A 22884-nucleotide genomic window follows, 5' to 3' on the forward strand; every position below is an offset into this window, starting at 1 on the left:
GTTCTGATTAAGCGAGTCGAACCAAAATGTGTGAGAAACGATTGTTAACTGCCCTCCCAAATCCGTACCGTGATTTTGTTGCCCGCGGATTCGATAAAGACAGCGTGTGCTTAGCGATTCAATATTCGATTTAAATTAAAGTAAATAACAAAACGAAACAACAAAAACCAAAACAGGCATAGAAAGGATTAATGGGTATTACATGAAACGTACATATATATATATATATATGAAAATTTACAAATCACATAAGCAGATATTATAGGTTATTTAACAAATTGGAATTGTAAACTCCAGCAAAAAAAATATATACGTTTTGTATGGCAAAAAAAAAAAAAAAAAAAAACGAAACATATACAATGCGATATAGAATTTTAAACGATTTAAATGCTGAATATCAGTTGTGGCAGCCGAAATTTGTCGTATTAATTAGCTAACTTAATTGAGAAATTGCTAAGATCAAAACAGAAGTTGCTTGACAAGGTAAATAAACAAATTAAATGACCAAAATAATGCAAAATTTTTTCTCCTTTATTAGTGATTATCTGAAGGTGTTGGGAAAAAAGGAAAAGATTCTTGGCTACCATAAAAAGTAAATAAATCAGATCCTTCACGGGAAAAAACATGAAAGTAGACAATTTTTAGTCATCTCAATCTCCATTCGCATTCTATTATTTATTGTACAAATCTCAAATGGTTTTGTTTAAATGTTACATTACATATCATTGCGTTTCGCACCGTCTCGTTTATTGCTGCATTCACCTGGTCTTTCGTTTATTAAAGTTTTTAATGCGTGTAGGCACGTTCAAAGGTTAGTTGGTAGACTTGGTTACACTTAAGCGATAGTTACATGTGCTATTCAGTGGTAATGATCCAGTAGTATATAATGTACAGTACGATCTTATGTCTAGATTCTAGTAGCTTCTGGACAAGTTGGCATGCATAACCGTAAGAAGCTGCCTTTCCACGCCACTCAGGGCTCCAAATTCCGCTCCGAAGTCGCGAAGCAGGTGCTTTAGATCGCACATATTGCGCTCCACCCAGGCACACGTTATCTCCGCTAGAGCATACTGCTGTTGCTCCGGTACAAATGCACCCGGACGCTCCACTGATCCGCCATCGTCCGCCGAGCAAGGATACGCCTCGAATTGGGCTAGATTATAGTAGTACTCGATCAGCTTGATGTGGGCAGGAGACTGGCGTGCAGGCGGCAGATTTAAATGGACGAGGAGCAGCAGACGTAATACCTCTACGCGTCTTAATAATTCTCCGTACATGCGAGCACCGCGCCTTTCGTAGACATTGTCCACAATGTCATCATAGTGCTGCAGTGCACTCCGGAAGTCGCCGCGCTGCCCACACGTCTCGGCGCTGATTTCTAGGTCATGAATCTGATGCGTGGGCGAAGCGAAGCTGCTGGTGCTGTCCAACTGGCGTTGCAACTGTTTTAGCTCTCGTAAAATAGCTGCCTTGAAGACGCATCCGTCCACCGCTCGTTCAGCGGCACGATGATAGCAGTGGAGCGCCCCCTCTCGGAAACCCGAGCTCCGGGTGCGCAGGTGCAGCTGTCCAGATTCATTGTGTGCTCCCAGGAAGGATCTTGCTGCTCTCAGGTAGGCCTCCGATTCACGTTGAGGAGATCCGCCATAGGATTCGCACTTGGCGTAGCCTATGTGGCACATGGCCGCATACTGAAGGATGCCCGACTCCTCGAAGCTGTAGGCCAGTCGTTGGAAGTCCGCCTGCACATCTACCACGCTGGGTGCAAAGCGTCTGAGGATCACAAACAATCACAAATAATTTAATCAATAAAAACATATTGAAATATCTTTTTTTTGGCTTTTAATTTGTTTCTAAATATGTATGTATGTATATCCAACTGTGTACAAAGGTTTAGTCCAAGGATACCACTTACTTGAAGAAGCCGGACCGCTCGAACTTCTTAATCTTGCTGGAGGCCCTTAGATATTGCTCGATCAGGTTTTTAGGATACTGTTCCAGTTGCTGGTGCTCCGGTCCCGGAGTCGTTGATCCCACGACACTGGAGGATCCACTGCCGCCACCGACCAGGCTGCCGCCTCGGAGTTTGTCCATGCTACAGCATGTGGGTCACCGCGTAGCTTCCGTCGGATCGCGTTAATTGTGCATTATTTTCGGCTACTTTTTATTATTATTATTATGATTTGTGTAAAGTCGTCATGGGCGGTGTGACCATGCCATGGAAATCTATGGAATATAATAGTTTTTAAAGTATGTACCATATACACTGAGGCAACCATACTGTATATTTTAGTATTTTCTGCGACCTTCTTTGGTATTTCATAAAAGTCACGCTGCGGCCACACCAGATACAGCAAAATTCGTTTGTTCGGTTTTTTTTGCAGAGCTTTTGGCATTTAATTAGGTAAAAACAAACCGATCGGGAAGTAAAAGTTAAAAACTAAAAGATAACAGCACCATCACAAAATGGCAATCGCCGAGCACGATAACGTTTTCATCTTCGTACCAAATTTGATCGGTGAGTCTTGTTTTCTATACGCGTTCCAGTGGGCTGAGGTAAGGTAAACAAATCGCATGTTCGATTTATGCGGCGCAGTTATAGCGTTTCGGGTGTTCTCTAATTGGATTATTGAGTGCTGCTTGGCAACCTGTGAAATGCAAGGCGGTTCAACGATAAGTGAAGTGTCCACCCCACTGAGTCACACAATCCGATGTTTCCCCCCAAATATATTTGAAGTATATATATCGCCGCTCATATCTTGATATTTTCCAGGCTATGCCCGCATCGTTCTGGCTTTGATCGCGTTCTGGTTTATGTCCACCAACTATGTGATCTCCGGCTGGTGTTATGTAACCTCCGCCCTGTTGGACGCCGTCGATGGACACGCCGCCCGGGCCTTCAACCAAAGTAAGCAACATACACGATCCTCTCCCCTTTAAAATCTAAATTAGCTATAGCTATTGCCGTATCTGTATCTGATTTGTGCGCGCACTTTGGCCGCAGCACACACCGCAAGCACCTGTTTCCATAATGGTTATCTGCCGATATTTTGCCAATAAAAGCACGCCCAAAAATCCCGATATGGTCACGGCTGGATAACCAATCGATGGATGACGTAGGGCCAGAAATATGGACAGAGAGATGGGCAATATTATGCCTTAGAATTATGGAATATACAAAACAATATAGAAAGATCGTTTAAAGAAATCGATTCTAATGGATTCATTTTTAAAACCGAGATAGACCGCTAAAAGCTATCTGCATTAATAGGGAATATTCCTATGGGTATATTGATAGTCCTTTAACAAAGATAGTGGTTAGAATTGAGAAGGAACTTTGTACAATGTTAGTTAAATGAAAGTATATTGTACAATTATTATACGTTTGGACCTTGCTATTTCTGGACTTAATGATTACTAAATTACCATCTTTTCCATCCTACAGGCACTCGCTTTGGAGCAATGCTGGACCAGTTGACCGACCGTTGTGGCACCACTGGTCTGCTAGTCACCCTGGCCTATTTCTACCCCCGGTATATGTTCTGGTTCCAGTTGTCTATCGCCATCGATGTCGCCTGTCACTGGCTCTTCATGCAGACGTAAATGGGACACGTCGTCTGAACTGTTAGGGACAACAATTTAATGACGTATTCCTTTGTTTTTTACAGGAGCGTTGTGGTTGGACGCAGCTCGCACAAGGTTAATGAAAACTTTGTGATGCGCCTGTACTACCAGAAGGACATTCTTACATTTATGTGCTGCGTCAATGAGCTGTTCTATGTGTGCTTGTACCTCTTGCATTTCACCTACGGACCGCTGAGTGAGTACACTAGTACAGTGTTATTTGAACTGGTATTACTAATCTAATCAATGCTTACCAACGAATTGCAGTATTTGGCGCATCGCTCTTCAAAATACTCGCCTTCCTCACGGGTCCCTTTGCCGTACTCAAGGCCCTGATCTCGGTAATGCACGCCTACGTGGCGGGCATTGATTTGGCAGCCGTGGATGTGCGTGAGCGCCAGGAAAAGCGTCAGAAATCCGAACCGGTAGCTGGCAAGAAACTGGAGTAAATCGTCGGGTTAAGTCCAAAATCTTCCAACGCCAGTTCAACCAACTAAAAGTACTAAAAGCGAAAAACTCTTGATTCCAAGCTAAACAACAAAACTTTGAAAGCGATCAGATGAAATATTATTATGGGCATTAGGCAACCAACTAGGCCGTAGTAGAATTTAAATTATTTTTATGCGCTATTGCACTATTGTTGACTTTATTTTATATTTTAAGTTAGACGGGTGGCGAAATCATCCGACAATTTGTATTTAAATGATTTTTAAATTGAAATTGAAGTTCAAGCGATTCGTTTCAGCTAGCAGCAAGCAGCATATTTATATTGCCTTTACTTAAAATTAATTAAACATTTCTGTATCTTAAATATATGTAATGTATATATATACATATATCGGGTCTAAGTGTCACAGGGGCATATGTATATATATAGCCTCAAAAATTGTAAATTACGTTTAATTAAGAGCAAAACAAATATGCAACAGTTTCTGACTAACCGAATCGCTTTAATTTTATATATATATATTTATATATAAAACATATATGCAGGCCGATATATGAATTAGTGTCTATTTCCAGGATTTATCTCATTGTGTACGTTTTCGGTTCGACTAACGACCTCCCCCTAGCAACTCTCTCAATGTAACTAATGTATTTCTAATTGTAAGTTAAAAGAATGTAATTGGAGACCTGCAAGAAATATACGAAACATGAATGTTAGTTGTATTCAAAAGATATACTCCTATAAATGCCAGGCCTGGCAGTCTTAGTCAAAAATCTTGATGAAAAGTAGGAATAAATATACGTGGTTTTATGTGCTAAATTCTTGTGGTTTTCTTTGGCCTGTCAATTTGAAAATTGCGCCAACTCAAATTTATCGCTTTTATTGTGAGTATTTTGCGTATGGTAGCCCTCGTTCAAAGCTCAGCTGTGCTTTAGATCAGCCCTGATTTTTACACAACATAAACATTCGATTGGAGGAGCACATTCCTCTTCCGGAGTTTAGTGACAGGATCAGGAGTCGGGAAATGCTTTGATAACGGGCGGATGTGGATCAGCCAACGCCGGAATCGCCACCATGAAGATCCTTTCCCGTTTGGGCACCCTGATGCGGTACACGGTGGCATATGCGGCCATTACGCACTGCGCCGCCGAGTACATTGGCGATTTCGTTGTGGTAAGCCACCAGGGTTAAGGTTTGGGGTGATACGTGGACTGTGCTGGTGCTTTTTAAGAAATCTATAGACTTTTTTTTTACGAAAACACATCAGCCTTGCACACCTATATCCGTTGCTGGTCCAAGTTACTAATCTCGTTTCATTGCTTCAGTGCAAAGGACCCTCCATGGAGCCCACTCTTTACTCGAACAACGTCCTGCTTACCGAACGTCTGTCGAAGTACTGGCGGAGCTATCAGCCGGGTGATATAGTTATTGCTGTGTCGCCCATCAACGCCAGCCAGTTTATTTGCAAGCGAATCGTGGCCGTGTCCGGTGACCAGGTGCTAATCGAAAAACCTAGTCCTATTGAGGCGGAGTACAGTGGCGCCAAGACCAAGAAACCTGTGATGACCAAGGACTACGTGCCTCGCGGATACATTTGGATTGAGGGCGACAACAAGGGCAATAGCTCAGATTCTCGCTACTACGGACCTATACCTGTCGGTCTCGTCCGGAGTCGCGTGCTCTGCCGAATCTGGCCTATATCCGAAGTCACCGGGCTATAGATTGGCAACCCGAAAATGTTTTATATTAATGAGAATCGCTTGAATGGACTGTTTATTTAAATATTAAATCCTAGTAGATTTATCGATTGTTTTATTTTTATTTCCTATGAGGTTTTCGTTTCAGTTTTAAATTTTGAAATATCATTTCAAAAAAACTAGAAAACGATTATAAAAACTGCCAAAAACATATTTATTTATACATTTGTGTAAATACACTTAATCCAATTTTGAAATCGATGGTAAATGAATTAACATTTACTTTATTCTGTGTATAGTAAAGTTTTAAGAACTTTGGTAATGGACAATTTGAAGATACTTTCAAAAATTGTTGATAATATATGCTAATAAAATATAAAAAGACATTCTTATTCATCAAATTTTAAAGGAAAATCTTAAGATTTATTTGTACCTTAGGGAAAGAGTTATATTTTATATTGTCTTTGACTGATCATCAAATATATATCAAATATACTTAAGCAATCTTGATAAAATCATTTAATAGGTTGTTCATTTCAAGCTTATTTTCAAATTTTGTTCATTTGATAGTCTGCAACTCTGTAGAAATCTAGCGATTTTCATTGAAAATGTTTAAAACAAATTGAAAAAGACAAAACAAAATCTTAACGACTATCCTTTTAAAGCGAATGTTTCTTTATCTCTTTTAAATGACTCAAAATTTAATTTTTAATTTTTTTTCGATTAAATATAGATTTTTAAAGTTACTTATTGATTTTATGATCACATTAAGTTTGACGTGACAATAAAAAAATATGTTCTCAAAAAATAATCATTTAAAGCCTATACTAACTATATTCTATATATTGTCACCTTTACAGCAATATCCGAGTGTGGACAAGTTTATAAATAGCTACTACTTTGTACTAATTTCAGTTTCCTAATAGCTAATTTTAAAATATTTCTAATAATATCGGCTTACCCTTAAAAAAATATTACCATATTTTGGGCGTGTTGAAAAAGTGTGTGATTTTTGATTACACAATGTATTTAACTATATTATGAACATTTCAATATGCACTTGTGCTCATCCTGGCTTGGAAATACAAAAAAAAACTTAATAGAAATTGCACTAAGGATTTGGCCACTGAACCTTCAAGTCTCACAAATTACTTTGATCCTGCTTTTGTTCTTGCTCACGCTCCACGTAATACAAGTTATACTTCTTCTTAAGCACTTGGTGGACATCGTCGCGACAGGTGAGGGTCAAGCCACGCTTTTGGTAGTCCAAGAACGTGCAAACGAACTGCCTGTTCGTCTCGTGCACCTGCGGATGCTGCAGATACTCCGCGATGGGCATCCACTGGAGTCGTGCTATCTCCCGCTCACATCGTTTAAAATCCAAATTAAGGGGCTTCAGGGCGATGACCACGTATAGATCGGAGCAACCGAAGGTACCACCATGGGCATGTCGCAGAGTGACTACCGACCGAAACTCTGTGCGGATTCCTGTCTCCTCTACCACTTCACGTATCGCCGCATCGATGAGATTCTCCCGCGGCTCCACATAACCACCGGGTAGCTTCCAGCTATTGGGTATCATTGCAAACCGATCGGACACTACCAGAACCTCGTTCTTATCATTGATCACTAGCCCGCCGACGCCCATCAGTGTATGTGCGAAATTGGGCAGATTATTGGACTCGTCTTCCGGTAGCCAGCGGTACATGACCACCACTCCGGTCTTTGCGTGATGGAAATCGAAGCCATTCTCCGCCAGAATTGGCACCCAATCGGCCTGCTCCTTGTACACACGGAACCAAATAGCTCGGTTCTTGTTTGTTGTCCAAAAGTCAAGGGATTCTGGAAAGTATTAGACAGAAAACAAGGTGAGAATATCAAAATAATAATAGATTACAGAACTTTTCCATTTTTGCTTGTTTTGTGTTTGTTGGTTTTTTATTTTTTAAGCTGATAAAAATAGAAAATCACGATGGATTATACTGGTTGGCAAAAATTTAATTTAGTATAGTTCTAATTTTAGATTGATAAGGTTTTAATTAATTTTTGATAGCAAACAATTTTTGAAGATAAAGTTGTAAGAAAGTCATTTGTAAGTTAATTATGTTTATAAAATTAATGAAGTTGGAAAAGTTTATATAAAATATAAACTTACTTTTAAGTTTTTCCCGGAAATTGTCCACTTTCTCTTCACGTCCATCAACTGTGACTCCGGCAAAGCGATCGGTAATTCCTTGGAATACATCTGTCGGTGTGTCCATGACTTTGGAGCTATATGGCGTAACAATTATAAGTTAAAAAAAACAACGTAAGCTGGGATAAATATGATCACTTACGCTGGGTATGCTCGGGTGAATGGCCGCAGTGGCTGATGTTGCTCCAGAACGTTTTGTTGGATTTTAAGAGCTGCCGTGGATGAAGGGCGGTTTCTAGCGGTCCGGAGAAGCGTCCTCCATGTATTAAGCACCGGCAGGTTTGGAATGTTTCTGCGAGCCAGAAGCCCTGTGGCCAACATTAAATAATCTCGCTATTTAACAGAAACGACGACGACGGTTGTCGACAACGTTGGCGTCACAAGCTCGGTACCGTAGATCTGGTGGCACCGCAGTGGGCGTGGCGGCGTTTATAACGTCTCACTATATCCAGAATTTGAGGCGAAGTCAATTCCTGGGCATGCTGTGTGTGAAACGAAGCAAAACGGACAGGTGAAAAAGCAGCATGGCTCCATACATCGATGCAAATCCGATGCAAAGCTAAGGAAGGTGGAGGAGCAGGTAACCGCTATCTCTCGCCGGCGCAAGATAAGCGATATGGCTGTTGTTACGTTTGGATTTCTGTTCTTGACATTTCGAATTTGGCGCTATAACGTCAATATCAAAAACACGCGATTGAGATGAGCAAAAAAGGTTACATGATTTAAATTTTTTAAAAAAATCAAACAACATTAAATGTAATAAATAATAGATATAGATTCGAACCACAAACTTTCAAAGGTTTATGTTTTTTTAAGACGGATATAAATAGATTATATTATATTTATGTAAATATATATCTCATATATAATTTAAGAATTTCAAACTAGGTTTACTTCGAAAAGCGTGGATTATGTTAAGTCTCTGGGGTTTTCGGTTTGATTTCAAACCAACTGACAGTTTGTTTTTAAACAGTTTCATGAAACTGTTCCTTGTCACGATAACGATCACGATAACAGTCACAGTTTCTTGATCATCTCTAGCGCAACCTTGAGCGGCAACCCAAGGTGCGTGTGGGTGGCGGGTAGTCGGTTGTGCTGTGGGGTCGTTTCAATTGTTTCCGCATGGGTTTTGTGTATGTTTATCAGCTGAGTGTCTGCTGTTATCAACGCGCCAGACAATTTATACGCGCTTTACATAACAAACAACGCCAAACATCTACATATTTTCTTTACTTAATATCTGGGATAGATTAGAAGATTGTTGAAACTCACTAGGAAACCCACTGGTTATTGGTGTCACTAAGCTAATCCGACCAGTTGCAGACGACTAATTAAACGATCTAACAGCCATGGACTTTGGCATAAACAAGCGAATTAAACAGCGCGCGATTTCAATTTGCTTCTACTTCCACCAACACGTTAATTTCTAGGGATGGGACACAAAAGTCAATCAGCTGTTTCGCCAGTGCTGACAGATTGGCTTTTATTGTGACAAAATGGCTAATTTAGCTAGTTTCTAAGCTTAAACAACCGTTATAAAAATTTAGCTATTGCACCCAAGCCAATACAGAAACATAGATTTTCGCAGTACTCTACAAGGTGTTATATGTATTTTGTTTTTATTGCCTAAAATGGGCTAAGCTTAAAAATTTTTCTACAAGCAATGGAATGCTATATTTAGAACCAGTTCTAAAACGTAAGTTTTTCAATTTCAGTTGATTTAATTGCATGTTCATTTTTAAAATGCCCTATATACCAATTCATAAAAAGTCAATGCAACTACAGACGCACTTTATTTAACTTGGCGTTTTTAAAAGGATACTGCCAGGGGATTCGAAAGTTTTCTAAGAACGGAACGAATCATTTTACCTCGGATCGGGTGTCCCTGGTCGTGGCTCCTCCTCGACCTCGCTCCTCGTAGACCCCGGCATCTTATTTCGATACCTTTCACGATTTTCCTCCTCACTCCCAACCCATTCGTCCAACAACCAGTAGTCGTCCATGGCTTCGCGGGCAGAGATCCGACGGCTTGGATCTGTATCCAACATTGGCTTCAAAAAGGCTACAAAGTCCCTGGCTTCCTGGATGTCCCATCCGTATTGATCAACCAGGATAGGGACCAATTTTCGGGATTTCAAATGGGTAATATTGCGTAGCTGGCCATGTTCGGTAAAGATATCCGAAGAATAATCACCATTTTCGACAAGACCCCTGGGTATGGGACCACATGTCTCGATGATTCTGGCCAAATGTGCCTCATCCAGACTGGCGCTGCCACGATTAGACTGGGGATCGAATAAATAAGTTCCAGTGGCTAGTTCCCAAAAAAGGCAGGCCGCGCTCCAGATATCTGCGGTCTCATTATATCCCGCGCCAAGAATCACCTCTACGGAACGGTACTCTCGGGTCTGTATATCGTCGGTATAATGATGATCGAACCAACAGCCATTACCCATATCAGCTATTTTCACATTCAGCCTACAGTACTCGTTGGCTGGGTCCAAAGGGTAAAGATTGAAAACGGGTCCCCTACTTTTGAATTTACTATCCGGGCTTTTATTCTAAAAGAAAAAAGGTCAACTATAATACTTTTATGGATTAAATGAAAAATGTAACTCTGGAATTTCAAATATCCAAATTTAGATTATATATTTAGTTCCGAAATCTGCCACTAAAACCAATTCCAACCAAAATCCAATACAAACCTAATTGGAATCTGGTTGGTATTATTTTTCATTGCATATTTATAGTTATTATTATTATCCATACCGGTTTTGATCCCGGCTTCTTCTTCTGGTGTTGGTGACCATGACCATGGCCATGGCTATGACCATTTAAGGACTTCCGCTGATTCCTGCTCAGACTATGGGATGCTTCATGTATCGCGCGATCCGATATAATGACCTGTCTCAGTACATAGCGCATAAATTGCAACGGACTTTTGAGCAGGAGCGTTAGAGGATCCAAGTTCTCTTCTAGTATCTGTTCTATGGTCTTATCCTTGACATTCACTTTGCGCTGTCTTTTTGCTTGCCCCTCGGGACTGTCGTCGTTAAGATGTACAGCGAGCATATCGCCAACTCTTTCGACCTTGGCCATATTCTGTAGTTTGGCCAAATCGGTTTCTTTGAGGATCACCAGACCATCAAAGTTAAAGGTCATAAACGGCAGCATGTCGGTGACGCCCAATGCGGCGGTTATTGGTGAAAGGCGGTCATTTAACGCCATCCCCAGCAGATCCAAGGTGCCTTGTCGGCGAAGCCACCGGCGGTGATTCTCGAAAAAGGAGATCACTTTCTTCGACCGGGCCCTCATTCTCCTCTTGGCCGTCTTGGTCATCTTCATATCATAGGGATTGGAACTGGCTTCCCTACGCCTGTCACTCAGATTTCCACGAGCAGAACTATGTTTTAGGCAAATTAAAAATCATAATCAAAATTTGCTTTTCTAAATATAATACTTACCTAGATTTTTGTTTCTGAGCTTGGACCTTGAGAAAGGCATTGGTTGTCCGGTTGACCTGAGACCGTATTGTCATTTCGTTGGCCACCAGAAGTATATTCTCCGGCTTTATATCGGTGTGTATTATGTGACATTTGTTGTGTAAGAAGTACAGGCCCTCGAGAACCTGTCGTGCTATTTGCTTAATATTCCCAAGGGGCAGTCCAGGAAATCGAGATTTTCGGATTAGGGTTAGCAAATTGTCACCAAGTAACTCAAACACCAGGCAAAGATGTGTCCCACTCGATCCGCTTATATAGAAATGTTCAATAAATTCAATAATTCGCTCCCTCATTGAGTGGCTGCCGTTCTTGTCGACAGTCAAAAGTAATCGGATCTCGTCGCGTGCGGTTTCTGTAAAGTGGTCAGCCGATTTGACCACCTTTATTGCACAATAACGATCCATGGCGCAATCGTAGCACAGCCAAACGGTAGAGAAGTGTCCCCATCCAAGTTTTCGAATAGCATGATACCGATGATTGAATATATCACCAATGGCCACCGGATGATAGCCACCAGCACGATACTCCGAGGAGCTCTCCTCTAGACCTTTATTAAAACTCAAACGTGGATCGTAATATTCATCATTGGAATCGCACTCGGAATTCGATCGAGAAATCATATCGGCTGCCTCACTAAACGCATCGCGTAGACGTTCCAATTCATCTGGCCTATTCAAGTTGATCGGTTTAGTAGTTTGTTTATTCTTAAAACGCTCCTCGGTCTCTGCGACTAGATTACCATGTTCCCTTCTGAATTTCTCACAATGCTGCTCTAGCTCTTCAAACTGTTGGTCCATTTCCTTAGAGAGCTTTTTCGATTCTTTTATTAATTCCGAAGTAGATGGCTCATTAGTAAGGCCGCATGGCATTTTAAAGTAACGTTTCATTACGATCGGAAAAATAATGGCAAGTTATTGGCCATTAGGCTTTTGTTGTTAATATCAGGGAATACTCGCAAAGAATCCTTTCAGTTTGTTAGAAAGGATATAAAGAGAATATGTTGTCGTCTGTGCCGGAATATTATGCCTGAATATTACGAGTTTTCAAAACTTGTCCAAGTTCGATGTTTTTGGTTTTCTAAAAAAAAGAATTGATGTGAAAATGAGAAAAAGTTTTTACTTTAATAACTTACATTTGCTCCTTGAATTTTAGTTAGTATTTTGGGATAATCTTCCGAGAGATATCCCTTTGTGATCTCAAAAAAAAAATATATATATATATATAAACTCTCTGGCTTTAGTTTTTTAAATTTTAGATGCTGGCATAATGCCTACTAAAAATGTACTGACGAATTTTGAACTCGATAATCTAAAAATGATTAATACACACGGAGCCTACTTTAATTTGAGTTTATTTTAAAGTTAAAATCATAAGCCTACTTGAATCAGTCTGTTTTGGATTCTTATAATTATTAATATATCTTTTAAAAAGTGTATATATATATATATATATATATATATATAAACATCTGTAAGTAGTACTCAAGTCCTGCCCAAACTTCGAGCAATTAAACATAATTTTTTGGTGTTAAGCCCAGTTTGGCCCAATTCTATTAAATTTTTTGATTTTATTTTCTAAATCGAAATAGTTGCGCAATTGAGGGCGAATCCTTTGTGCCAGTCCAGTGATTCAGAAAAGGCTATTTAGGGCAACAATAGCGACAGTAGTAACCAGGAACCAGTTACCAGTTGCCAGTTTACAGCGCGATTGAAGGGATTATAAAGGAACGTAAATCGGTTGCAAAATGCACATTGGCCAGAGTCACCATGGGGGATGGGATGTCGTCCTTGTTCCATATACTCAGGTGCTTCACATGGACAACAATAGCTCCCATTGAGTGATGATTGTGTTTTGTTTGTATTTTGATTGCCGGCTTAGAGCAAATTTTTGTTCACATTTCTCTTTTTTTTTTTTGGGGGAGAAATTCCCAAAAAAAAAAAAATATAAAAATAAAAAATGAAATGAAAGCATAGTTAACCCCCTCTCTCTCTCTCTCTAGCGGGCGAATTGCCGATATTTGCTCAGTTGTTTAAACAAATTTTCCGCTTAGGGTTGCTAACCGACCTCCTGTTTGCACACAATGGATTTCCATGCGCTGGGCTTAAGTGAAAATGCCATGTCAAATATTTATTAAAAAATCTATGTATGACTATGACTGCTTGGGGACACAATTTTCCATCGCCGGGGTTTATCGGGAAACTTTTCGAACTTGATGGAAAATCGGGGTTTCAACGTTCCCAGGCGAGTTCTTCCAATTCCAACCCTTTTCTTTATTTTTACTTGCACCCGAAAAAAAGTCTTGTTTGTAATTAGGGAGTTTTCCTTATCATTTTCCCAAAATGCCAAAGGCATTCAACATTGTTTTCCCCGCCAATTAAGCGTAATTTCAAGTGTCCCGTTCGTGTATTGGGAAAACTCAAAAGAAAAGGCAACGGCAGCGTTTTGAGTTTCACTCTCATAACTGGTTAGCTTCCTAATGAACTGTTTATATGCAGACAATGGTTGGAAATTGAATTAAATTAACGTCGATTTTCCCGTTTTCCAAAGTCAGTGGGTGTGTGCCTTTGACAGCTGAAGGCTTGGATTTGTTTTTTTAATTTTTTTTGCTCGTGGGTAAGCTTTACTGAAAGCCAGGTAATGAGCAGCGTAAAAGGAACTTTTTTTTGGAGGAGTGATAAGCGGAAAATTAACTATTATTAAGACATTTTCACACCCTTTTTTAGCCAGCCCTTTGTCACGAAACTTTACAATTTTCAAGCCCTAATAGGGAAGTACCTTTTGTGAGCATCGTTTTTACCTAAGTCCCCAACCTTAAATTCCTATTATTTTTTTTTAATATTTTTCAAAAGTTTCCAAAGCCTTCATCTAATGTATCTTTTCCCTGGCAGCATCTACAAAAAGTATCTAAAAATTTTCGTTTGCCCACTGATGTGAGACTAAATTACTTACAAGTAATAAAAATCCGCTGTGGGACAGTAGATGGCCGCGGGGATGTTTTCTTAATTAATTTCCGTGTTTTTCCTAGGGCTGGAAAGGGCCATTCCTTGATTGCTTGCAGCTAGCAGCATCCGAAAAGGTCGAAGGGTCAGGAGACAAGGGTCAAACGTAGATCGCCGAATGTTGTAGCCGAAGAAAAAATAAAGGGTTCAGCACGATTGCCCTAATCCAATTACCGCGATTGACCGCGTACTCGCGCGTAATATGGTAGATCTGGAAAATGTATATATTGTTAAAGGATCATAATTTTATAAGCAAGGAGTTCTTAAAAATTCGTTATATTCCTGGGATTATAATATACATTATCTTTAATATCTTTATTCTTATTAGTTTTTAATTCAGAAAATAACATCCTTTTCTGCTCAGATTATCTTAAAGACATGCTCAGGTAGTTTCTATATTTTATATATACAAATTCTGCGGATTATGGGACAGCTATGCTCCTCGGCTTTTGCACTAAAAATAAAAAAAAAAAGTTTGCCACCTACCTTTATTTCCGGCTTGCCGAAGTCCATCGTTGATATAGAAGGCATCGTCGTATGTATCCAGCATCCCACTTCATCAAAAGGCCAGCACATGGATTTCCAAAAAAAAATCCATGATGCACTGCATCCTCAATGGAGGCCATGTCCAGGTACCACCGGACCACTTGGAGGCACTTGAAGGCACTTGGAGGCACTGAACTAGCAGAAACACACACACACACAAAAATGACTTGACTAATTTTTCACCGGCCAGCAACGCCCTAGTCATAACATTTCTGCTAGAACCTGTTGAGAATTACAAGTGCCGCGGTATGCGCCAAAATTTCGGTTAACTTAAAATTAACAAAGATAGCCATTAATTGGCCGTCAACTGGCGGGTAACCGTCGACTCTTAAGTTTTAGTTAATTTTTTAAATTTGGGCGTTAGAAGGACCCATTTTTCATGATTATTTTTGGGTTATTAACTTAAGCCTTTGCTGGTAACTCATATAGCCGTAAACTGGCTTTCGGCACTCAGTTAATTTGCTTTAAAATTAAAAAATTTGACATTAACATTTAATTTTTCCGTTTATGTTTAAATATTTAACATTTTCAAAAATTGCTGCTCGCGGATATTGGATAAGCGACTCACATGGAGCTTAGTCTTGGTAACAAATTGTTAATCTTTAAATCAATTGTGGTGCCCTCGATGATTTATTGCATCCAAGTATGGGGCATGGTTTCAGACTCTAACGTCAAGAAAGTACAAAGAGTACGAGTAAGAGTGGTACGTTAGAAACGAAACCGTAGCAAGTGGCCTCCACATTCCATCTGTCAGGGAACAGATAAACAGTCACTCGAGTCGTCTCGCAGCTCACACCAACCATCTAGTCTCTTCCCTGGCCAAGACATCAATTAGAAGACGTCTTAAGCGAAAGGCATCCAGCCGATCTCTGGGCAAGAGGACGCCAAGTTTCTCGAGTCCTAAAGCAGTAACACAATTTAGTATTAATCTCTAGTTATCTTCTAGTTATAAACATTTGTTACTTCCCTCCTTGTTATAAATTCGCGCTATTCGTTTAATATTATGCTTAATGTATTATAGGCATTAAGTTGGCTGAAATAAAAATAAAATATTTTTTGCATTATGTGTTTGGGATCAAGTCCTTTTTGATCGATAGTCGTTTCGGAGTTGCTTGGTCTCGTCTTTCTTGCGGGGAATCACAAACAGATGGAGATGCAGACAGCTGTCCTTTGGGTGTTGCCTCCGCCAGAGATTTTTCACTTTTCCATTGTTGCGACGCTTCCTTTTTGTCAATGTGCAGTTACGTCGTATATAGCCGACGACTTGTCCCCGTTTTTTTTTTATTCTTCCGTAACTTCTTTTCCCTTCAGTCCCCCGATTTTCCATTCTTTAGATTTGAGTTTTTTTTTCGCCAGAGTGTGGCATGTGCCGCTCCATTGTGTGCCAATTGGCAGAGCAGCTGCTTCTTCTCCTTTTGTCTGTCCTTGTTCAAATCCTGCAAAATGCGCCAATTACATTGCTCATTATTATCTTTGAACTTGGCGGAGGATTTGGATGTGGAACTGGAGCAAGATCACCTCAGCTGCCGGGCTTTGTCTATGAGCTTCACCTTGACTTGAAGTTCTCACTGTCTGTGGTCCTCATCTATTGTTGTGTCCTTAAAATAATGTCAAAAAAGGCCTAATTAGAAAATTTTATAGGTAGTGATGTTAAATTCAAGTGACTGACTGACTTTGGGACTTTAATTTTATAAAATTCTATAAGTTAAGTTCATGAATCAATGTTGTTTGATAATTTTTGGGAAAGAAATTGTTTTAGTAAAATCTGTAGAAATCACAGAGATACTTTTTAAAGATCCAGATTATATGTATTACCATTATGTGTTCGTTATATTCTTTGTCAAGATTTTCAATCACTATAGCTACTAAGCAGATTAAAAAACACAACCAACCATCTAACATCGTTTCCTGACTTTTGTACGGTTGTGGGAATCTCGTGGGCTGGTTTTCATTGGGAATCACTGGGATCATTCATCACGCTATACAGCGACAGGATATGCTGCAGGATATGACATTGCATAAAATGTCCAGTGATTGGCGATCGTTACACAAACCGCATCCTGCGAAGATCCTGCCTTAACAAAAACCCAATTGTCCTGAGCTTGCTCTAATGTAATGCTCTAGAAAACGTATCGAATGGAGAAAACCCAGATCCAGCAGGATGTGCGCAGCTGTCCGGCGGGAAGTCAACGTGTATTATCAGAGGACCACAAAGTTCGCGCCCATGTCGCGGCCGCTGTAATCCTTTAACTGTCACGAAGCCAAAACAAACAAACGGTGTCCGCCCCGTCCGATGAACCGAGTGACCTCTTCATTACACGGCGACAATCTTGGCGGGTCACCACACCGGGGCGGTTCAGCGGGTTGGAAAATTATGCAACACGACAAACAGGAGGATTAGCCCAGCGAAAACATATATATATATGTATATTCCACAGTACTGATTCATGATTTTCGATCCTCAATTCCCAAGACTGACCCCTGCGTGCTTGTTTTTATTGCTTTGTGTCGGACAATTGATCGTGTGACATAAATTTGGTGTAAACAGCTTTGGTCAGCTTTGCTACCTGGAAAGAGGGAATATAGTTGTCAATGGCAATGGACATAAATCAGTGAGAATCTTACAATGGTCCGGTGATATATGGCCCATATATAAATGGTGATCCATGCTTGTTTACAATGCCTTTAAGTGAGTACTTTGGTCCAGTTCAGAATTCGCAACAGAAGCTCTTGAAAGATGAAAAGTGGATATGGATAGCGGATGAAATTTAATGGTTTTCTTTAATGTATGATATCAGTTTGTGAAAATGTAGCAGCAGGGGAGTTAGTCCTATAAAATGTAAGAGAATACTATCACCTCTCTGTCCCAGAAGGTTAAATTTATTAGTAACTTTTATATAAATAGTTCTTAGGTTAAATATATAGGAATTTATGATTGTTATTAGAAAAAGATTCGAGATACTTATTATATCTAAATTTCTAAGTTTTCTCTCAAAGAACCCGATCTAGAAGGCACTATAATTACCATATTCCGACCGTTATTGAATCTCAACCTCTTTCGCTAGATTTCGCCATGGCAACCTGGTCGTAAAAACTTTTGTAATTATGCAAGGACCTGGCTTCCTGACTCACTGACTTCCTGGCCAAGAACAACATGCCACAAATACATTAGAACGCACTCGATATGCAAACATATAATTGAAAACTGTCAACGTCTGACAAATTTCCCGTCGTAAAACCCCGCGGGTAACCCTAAATTAACCCCACACAATGTCAAGGGCATTATGGAAAAAGCAAAAAATAAAAAAAGGGGGCGTTACAGAGGCATTACGAGAAGTCATAAAGTTGTGATCGACAGCAGGTCCTTGATCCTTGTGTCCGTCCGTGTGTTAATGTGTTAGGCACGTGGGTTATACTGACCTGACCTGAATTGGGGGTGGTTTGTTTCTGGACAGTAGTGGCTTTGCAATTTGCCAGATATGATCTAGCATAGAGTGTAGTTTTGACAGTTTATCATTATGCCGGCGTGATCCTTGACCCTCATGGGCGCGTTATTGTGGTGGTGGGTCATTCGGTCATTGGTCATTACATTGTAAACATTTTGCGTTTTGTATTTAATTGATTTTCTGCACTGACCCAAGTTGCCAGGTTCCGTCATTAGCCGGGGGGGTCCAAGGTCCAGATCCAGATAATTCATAGCGATAGCAGCGGCATGATTAATGCATCTATAAGAAAGTATATATAAGTTTAAGACCAATATTATAATTTGTATATACTTACGTATTCGGTGGGTTATGCATTTTAAACTAATGACTATAGAAAAGTTAAGAGCTGTTTGATCTTGAAACCACTACTATAAGAACTTCAATTTCTTCTAGGATATTTCCTTGAACTTCAGCTACATATATATGTATAAATGCCTACCTTATATGGATCATCTGATTTTCTGTTTTGCCCTCCGTTTTTGGCTCTTTCTCACGTCTTCCCGTTTTGAGAGATCCTTTGTGTTTCCTTATCGCTGAACACGGCGCGCCAAAAATATAAAAATTCGCACACTCTTTGCCAGATTTATTATTTGGCAAACATGCGCATACCGAGCACACACATAAATCTCAATCTGTCTGGAAAATGTGAAATCGAAAATTAAATCATTGTGCCAAAATCAAAATTTAACCGCAAATTAGGCAATAAACAATGGCTAAAGCGGTCATGGGTTAATACGTTTAGCATCAGCAGACAATCGCCGGGGTCACAACCACCTCGACCGAAAGGGTTAAGCAACGTCGAGGGGGTTAAGGGTTGCAATAATATCGCACAACTTACAAACGTGCGAAAAAAATGCAATGATCTCTGATTGTTTGTGCTCCAGTTTTGCCTGCGGTACGATGCCCCTTTCATTAAAAAGGACAGCGTTTTTTAAAATTGTTCGCCCATTTTCCAGATGCACGCCATTTTGATGCCTCCAGAAGTTTAAACCTAAATACATAAATAATCAAATTTCTCCAATGATTAGTACATTTTATTATATGTAGCGCCTTAGTAATCTAAACTTAGTGTAAGTAGACTTCGTGATCAATCGACATCACAATCAATATCATCAATTTCATAATCAGAATTATCGGTTTCGAAATCAATTGGTACAAATTCCCACTCGTCATCGCTATCGTCCGAGTCATCATCGTCGAAGTCTACCCCCGGTGCGGGTTCGGGTTTTGGCACAGGTTCAGCTGTGATTACCATCAAAATAAGAACTAAATTAGAATTAGTTCAAAGTTTATGTGTATATAACTTACGATGATTAATCAAATGCATTCTGATATTGAATCTTGAAGATATCTAATACTTAGGCTTCCTTTTTTTTTAAAAAGTTTCTGAAATACAAATACAAAAATATGACATAAAACTCTCTGGGCTAAACTAATTTTCATGTTCTTTTGGATAAAAACTATACAGAGTTTAGTTAAACAAATAATTATAGCGAGTCGGATCCACCTTTGCACACCATATGGAGATATGTATGAACATTTTTAGATCCTTGACAGAGGGTCGTTTACTATAATTGGGTTTTGGGTCACAATTAGCGACGCCTGGACATGGGTCAACGGGATGGTAGCGCGGGACTCGCTGCTGCCAAAGAAGAGTATAAGAAATAATGGAAAATCCTGCCCAGTGCCGCCGCGGGCTAATCAATTACGCAACGTTTAAGGAAAAACGTCACCGAAGGGGTTTTCTTCAGCATATAACTTTTACATTTTATGCACATTTAATTGCAGGCCATAGCAGTAATTTCGGGGAACCTGATCGCGCCGCTGTCAAACGTTTGACAAACTTCCCGGGGTGACATGTGATGTGAAGGTTGGGATTCCGACAGATCCGGAACCCGGATGCCTGCCTGGAGAACCCATTTCCCATTACGGTATCTACATGATTTGCATTTTTTTAACCCTTTTTCTTTAAGCAAATGATGAGAAGTCGCGACGTCTTCGCCGCCATGCGGTTACCTTCCTATTTTACTCACACTTCGCGCGACGCACTCGCATCACTTTGGATGCATTCCTTCCCTCTCGTTTGCTCCGTCTCGAAGTTTCCCCCTAACTTCACTATTTTTTGGTCCGCTTTTCACGAGAATTGATTGTATTTCCCAGCATTTTATTTGGGCAATTCTCTTCAATTTTCTTCACAATTAAATATGCAAATGCGAGCGTTAAACGTTTAGCCTTTAAGGCGTTTGTTTTTGTCATTGACGCGGTGAATATAGGCAAGCCAGTTGAATTCCAGCAAAGCCACAAAAAAAACCAATCACTATTTAAAAAACCACGTTTATCCAAGAAAAACCGAAAAATCTGTTTAATTCGGCCAACCGAATATGCATTTTGGCATTTCCACACTTACCCTGAGCAGTTCCAATAAATTAAATTGATTTTAATATAAGATATATGACTTCTCCTGTCCAGGCAAAATATTCAATGGCGACCAAGTTGACCGGAAAAAGCAGGAAGATAAATTGCCAGGGTTACTGCACGATCAAACTTAATAAGTCAACAGCTGATTTCTGCACCACAACAGAAAATGTAACTGTAAACTTTGCGAATTTAAAATACTCACATACACAAATATATATGTAAGTAAATATAACAAAAATATAAATAAGTATATATATAAATATAGTCACTGATTTTGTAAGCATATAGATTTAATTTAATTAATCACAGCCAGAGTCAAAGGCCAGGGCAGCCACTATTTAAATAAATACTAAATTACTAAAAGTCAAGTCGAATATCCTTAATCTATGTACATATGTATGTAATTTTATTTTGAGATCACATAAATTGACTGCGTATGGTTTTTATTTATTAATTTAATATATTTAAAAAAAATAAAATCAAAAATGGTTGAATAAGATGACTTAACTTTTTGGAAAGGTAAAATCATACTGTATTTACATCAAACAAGGCTAACTGTTAATAGTGCGTCTTTTAGAACACTTGACAGCGTTGCCAGCTGTGATTTTAAAAGTTAACGCTTTGCGAATTTGTCTACCCCTTTTTCTTTTCCTATTCGTCAGCGCAGGTGCGCAGTTTGTCTCGCAAAGCGTTCCTTAAACTTGTGCGTGTACATGGAGCATGATCAACTGAATCCAAGCGTAATTATTTAATAATTTGTTTGATGGTAAATCGAAAACGATTTAATTTCAGGAAGCTCATTACTTTCAAGTTAATACGAGCGCAATGGCTTACGGTGGTGTGCGTTACCAGCCACGCGCAAGGAACTTTGGGGCCATGGCTGGTAACTTGGACCAGCATTATACCAATCCGTATCATTCGCTGCATTCTCAACAGTATTATACATCAAACGTAGCACCGTATGGCAAACCGCGTGCTTCACCACATTCCGATCTCCATGCCCCAGCTCGTGCCCATCTGTACGCCCAACGGCATGCCCCGCGGTACGACTCACGGTTTATCCAACCACATTTTGCAAAGTTTGCACTACCACAGGGCCCGCTGTATCAGGGCTTCAACGGTCAACAGAGGCGCCGAAAGACCGTATTTTTTGGTAACACGCCGGGCTTTTACCGTCACGGCTGTTGGTACAATGCTCAAGTGTCTCAGTTTCATCCCAGTGCTCCTCAGCAGATCGTCCGGCAACCGGAGAATTATGAAATGCCAGTGCAGGCATCACAACCCATGATCACAAATGTCCAGCAACCTTCCCATCCAGTGGCCAATAATATTCAGCCATTGGGAAGCTATATAATGCCAGAACAACTTCAGATACATCAGCAAGGTCAGGCACCATTGCCATCACCATCACTCCCAACCGTGGCCAATCAATACCAGCAACCGGGGGTCTATGTGTTGGTACAGAAACCTCAGATGCCTCAGCCAGTTCTGGCATCACCATCGCCAATGCCATTTCAATCCGTGGCCAACAATCACCAGTCATTAGAGGTCTATATGATGCCAGAGCAATCGCAGGTGCATCAGCAAGCTTTGGCAACACCAGAACCAATATCGTTTCAACACCCGGCTAACGATTCTCAGCAAGTTCAGACAGAACCAGATTCGCATGAGGTTCCAGTAAACCATTCCTTGGCGATGTCAGTGCAACCGCTGGTGCATCAGCAAGCTTTGGCAACACCACAGCCAATATCCTTTCAACCTCCGGCTAACAATCCCCAGCCTTTGGGAGTCTATATGATGCCTCAGCCACCACAGCAGATTCATCAGCAAGCTCAGACTCACCCAGCTTCGCAAGAGGTTCCAGTAACATATTCCTTGGTGATGCCACAGCAACCGCAGGTGCATCAGCAAGCTTTGGCCACACCACAGCCAATATTAATTCAGCCTCTGGATAACAATCCCCAGCCTTT

At 40.2% G+C, this 22884-nt stretch overlaps 5 protein-coding genes across 5 annotated transcripts; 2 read left to right on the top strand and 3 right to left on the bottom strand.

The window, feature by feature from the left end:
- Positions 1-656: 656 nt before the first annotated feature.
- On the bottom strand, positions 657-2234 carry LOC108110048. Its single transcript, XM_017218924.2, has 2 exons — positions 1916-2234; positions 657-1773 (listed from the first exon to the last, which is right to left on the bottom strand). The coding sequence occupies exons 1-2, from the start codon at positions 2092-2094 to the stop codon at positions 915-917; spliced, it is 1038 nt and encodes a 345-aa protein (XP_017074413.1). The 5' UTR covers positions 2095-2234; the 3' UTR covers positions 657-914.
- A 90-nt stretch (positions 2235-2324) lies between these two features.
- Positions 2325-4788, top strand: LOC108110051 (CDP-diacylglycerol--inositol 3-phosphatidyltransferase). The gene is made up of 5 exons (XM_017218927.2): positions 2325-2518; positions 2774-2908; positions 3446-3599; positions 3669-3820; positions 3892-4788. Exons 1-5 carry the CDS (start codon positions 2467-2469, stop codon positions 4071-4073), a joined length of 675 nt encoding a protein of 224 aa, XP_017074416.1. The 5' UTR covers positions 2325-2466; the 3' UTR covers positions 4074-4788.
- A 212-nt stretch (positions 4789-5000) lies between these two features.
- LOC108110052 (mitochondrial inner membrane protease subunit 1) lies at positions 5001-5875 on the top strand. Its single transcript, XM_017218928.2, has 2 exons — positions 5001-5245; positions 5398-5875. Exons 1-2 carry the CDS (start codon positions 5147-5149, stop codon positions 5791-5793), a joined length of 495 nt encoding a protein of 164 aa, XP_017074417.1. The 5' UTR covers positions 5001-5146; the 3' UTR covers positions 5794-5875.
- Positions 5876-6778: 903 nt separating this feature from the next.
- Positions 6779-9382, bottom strand: LOC108110049 (nudix hydrolase 8). The gene is made up of 4 exons (XM_017218925.1): positions 9236-9382; positions 8106-8445; positions 7925-8040; positions 6779-7611 (listed from the first exon to the last, which is right to left on the bottom strand). The coding sequence occupies exons 2-4, from the start codon at positions 8282-8284 to the stop codon at positions 6911-6913; spliced, it is 996 nt and encodes a 331-aa protein (XP_017074414.1). The 5' UTR covers positions 8285-8445; positions 9236-9382; the 3' UTR covers positions 6779-6910.
- Positions 9383-9737: 355 nt separating this feature from the next.
- LOC108110013 (SRSF protein kinase 3-like) lies at positions 9738-12700 on the bottom strand. Its single transcript, XM_017218849.2, has 4 exons — positions 12599-12700; positions 11428-12543; positions 10733-11366; positions 9738-10524 (listed from the first exon to the last, which is right to left on the bottom strand). Exons 2-4 carry the CDS (start codon positions 12351-12353, stop codon positions 9829-9831), a joined length of 2256 nt encoding a protein of 751 aa, XP_017074338.1. The 5' UTR covers positions 12354-12543; positions 12599-12700; the 3' UTR covers positions 9738-9828.
- Between the last annotated feature and the right edge of the window lie 10184 nt (positions 12701-22884).

This window comes from Drosophila eugracilis, unplaced genomic scaffold, assembly GCF_018153835.1.
Source record: "Drosophila eugracilis isolate 14026-0451.02 unplaced genomic scaffold, ASM1815383v1 contig_1858, whole genome shotgun sequence".
Taxonomy (NCBI): domain Eukaryota; kingdom Metazoa; phylum Arthropoda; class Insecta; order Diptera; family Drosophilidae; genus Drosophila; species Drosophila eugracilis.

What these genes read in the sequence shown, in the direction of transcription:
- LOC108110048 (XM_017218924.2), bottom strand. Translation starts at nt 2,094, where the DNA reads ATGGACAAACTCCGAGGCGGCAGCCTGGTCGGTGGCGGCAGTGGATCC. An exon ending in GAGCGGTCCGGCTTCTTCAA is followed by an intron (nt 1,774 to 1,915) that starts GTAAGTGGTATC and finishes TGTGATCCTCAG; the next exon opens with ACGCTTTGCACCCAGCGTGG.
- LOC108110051 (XM_017218927.2), top strand. Translation starts at nt 2,467, where the DNA reads ATGGCAATCGCCGAGCACGATAACGTTTTCATCTTCGTACCAAATTTG. An exon ending in CTTCGTACCAAATTTGATCG is followed by an intron (nt 2,519 to 2,773) that starts GTGAGTCTTGTT and finishes GATATTTTCCAG; the next exon opens with GCTATGCCCGCATCGTTCTG. An exon ending in CACTGGCTCTTCATGCAGAC is followed by an intron (nt 3,600 to 3,668) that starts GTAAATGGGACA and finishes TGTTTTTTACAG; the next exon opens with GAGCGTTGTGGTTGGACGCA.
- LOC108110052 (XM_017218928.2), top strand. Translation starts at nt 5,147, where the DNA reads ATGAAGATCCTTTCCCGTTTGGGCACCCTGATGCGGTACACGGTGGCA. An exon ending in ACATTGGCGATTTCGTTGTG is followed by an intron (nt 5,246 to 5,397) that starts GTAAGCCACCAG and finishes TCATTGCTTCAG; the next exon opens with TGCAAAGGACCCTCCATGGA.
- LOC108110049 (XM_017218925.1), bottom strand. Translation starts at nt 8,284, where the DNA reads ATGTTGGCCACAGGGCTTCTGGCTCGCAGAAACATTCCAAACCTGCCG. An exon ending in TTCACCCGAGCATACCCAGC is followed by an intron (nt 8,041 to 8,105) that starts GTAAGTGATCAT and finishes TACGCCATATAG; the next exon opens with CTCCAAAGTCATGGACACAC. An exon ending in TTTCCGGGAAAAACTTAAAA is followed by an intron (nt 7,612 to 7,924) that starts GTAAGTTTATAT and finishes AATACTTTCCAG; the next exon opens with AATCCCTTGACTTTTGGACA.
- LOC108110013 (XM_017218849.2), bottom strand. Translation starts at nt 12,353, where the DNA reads ATGAAACGTTACTTTAAAATGCCATGCGGCCTTACTAATGAGCCATCT. An exon ending in GCTCAGAAACAAAAATCTAG is followed by an intron (nt 11,367 to 11,427) that starts GTAAGTATTATA and finishes CCTAAAACATAG; the next exon opens with TTCTGCTCGTGGAAATCTGA. An exon ending in AGAAGCCGGGATCAAAACCG is followed by an intron (nt 10,525 to 10,732) that starts GTATGGATAATA and finishes TTTTTCTTTTAG; the next exon opens with AATAAAAGCCCGGATAGTAA.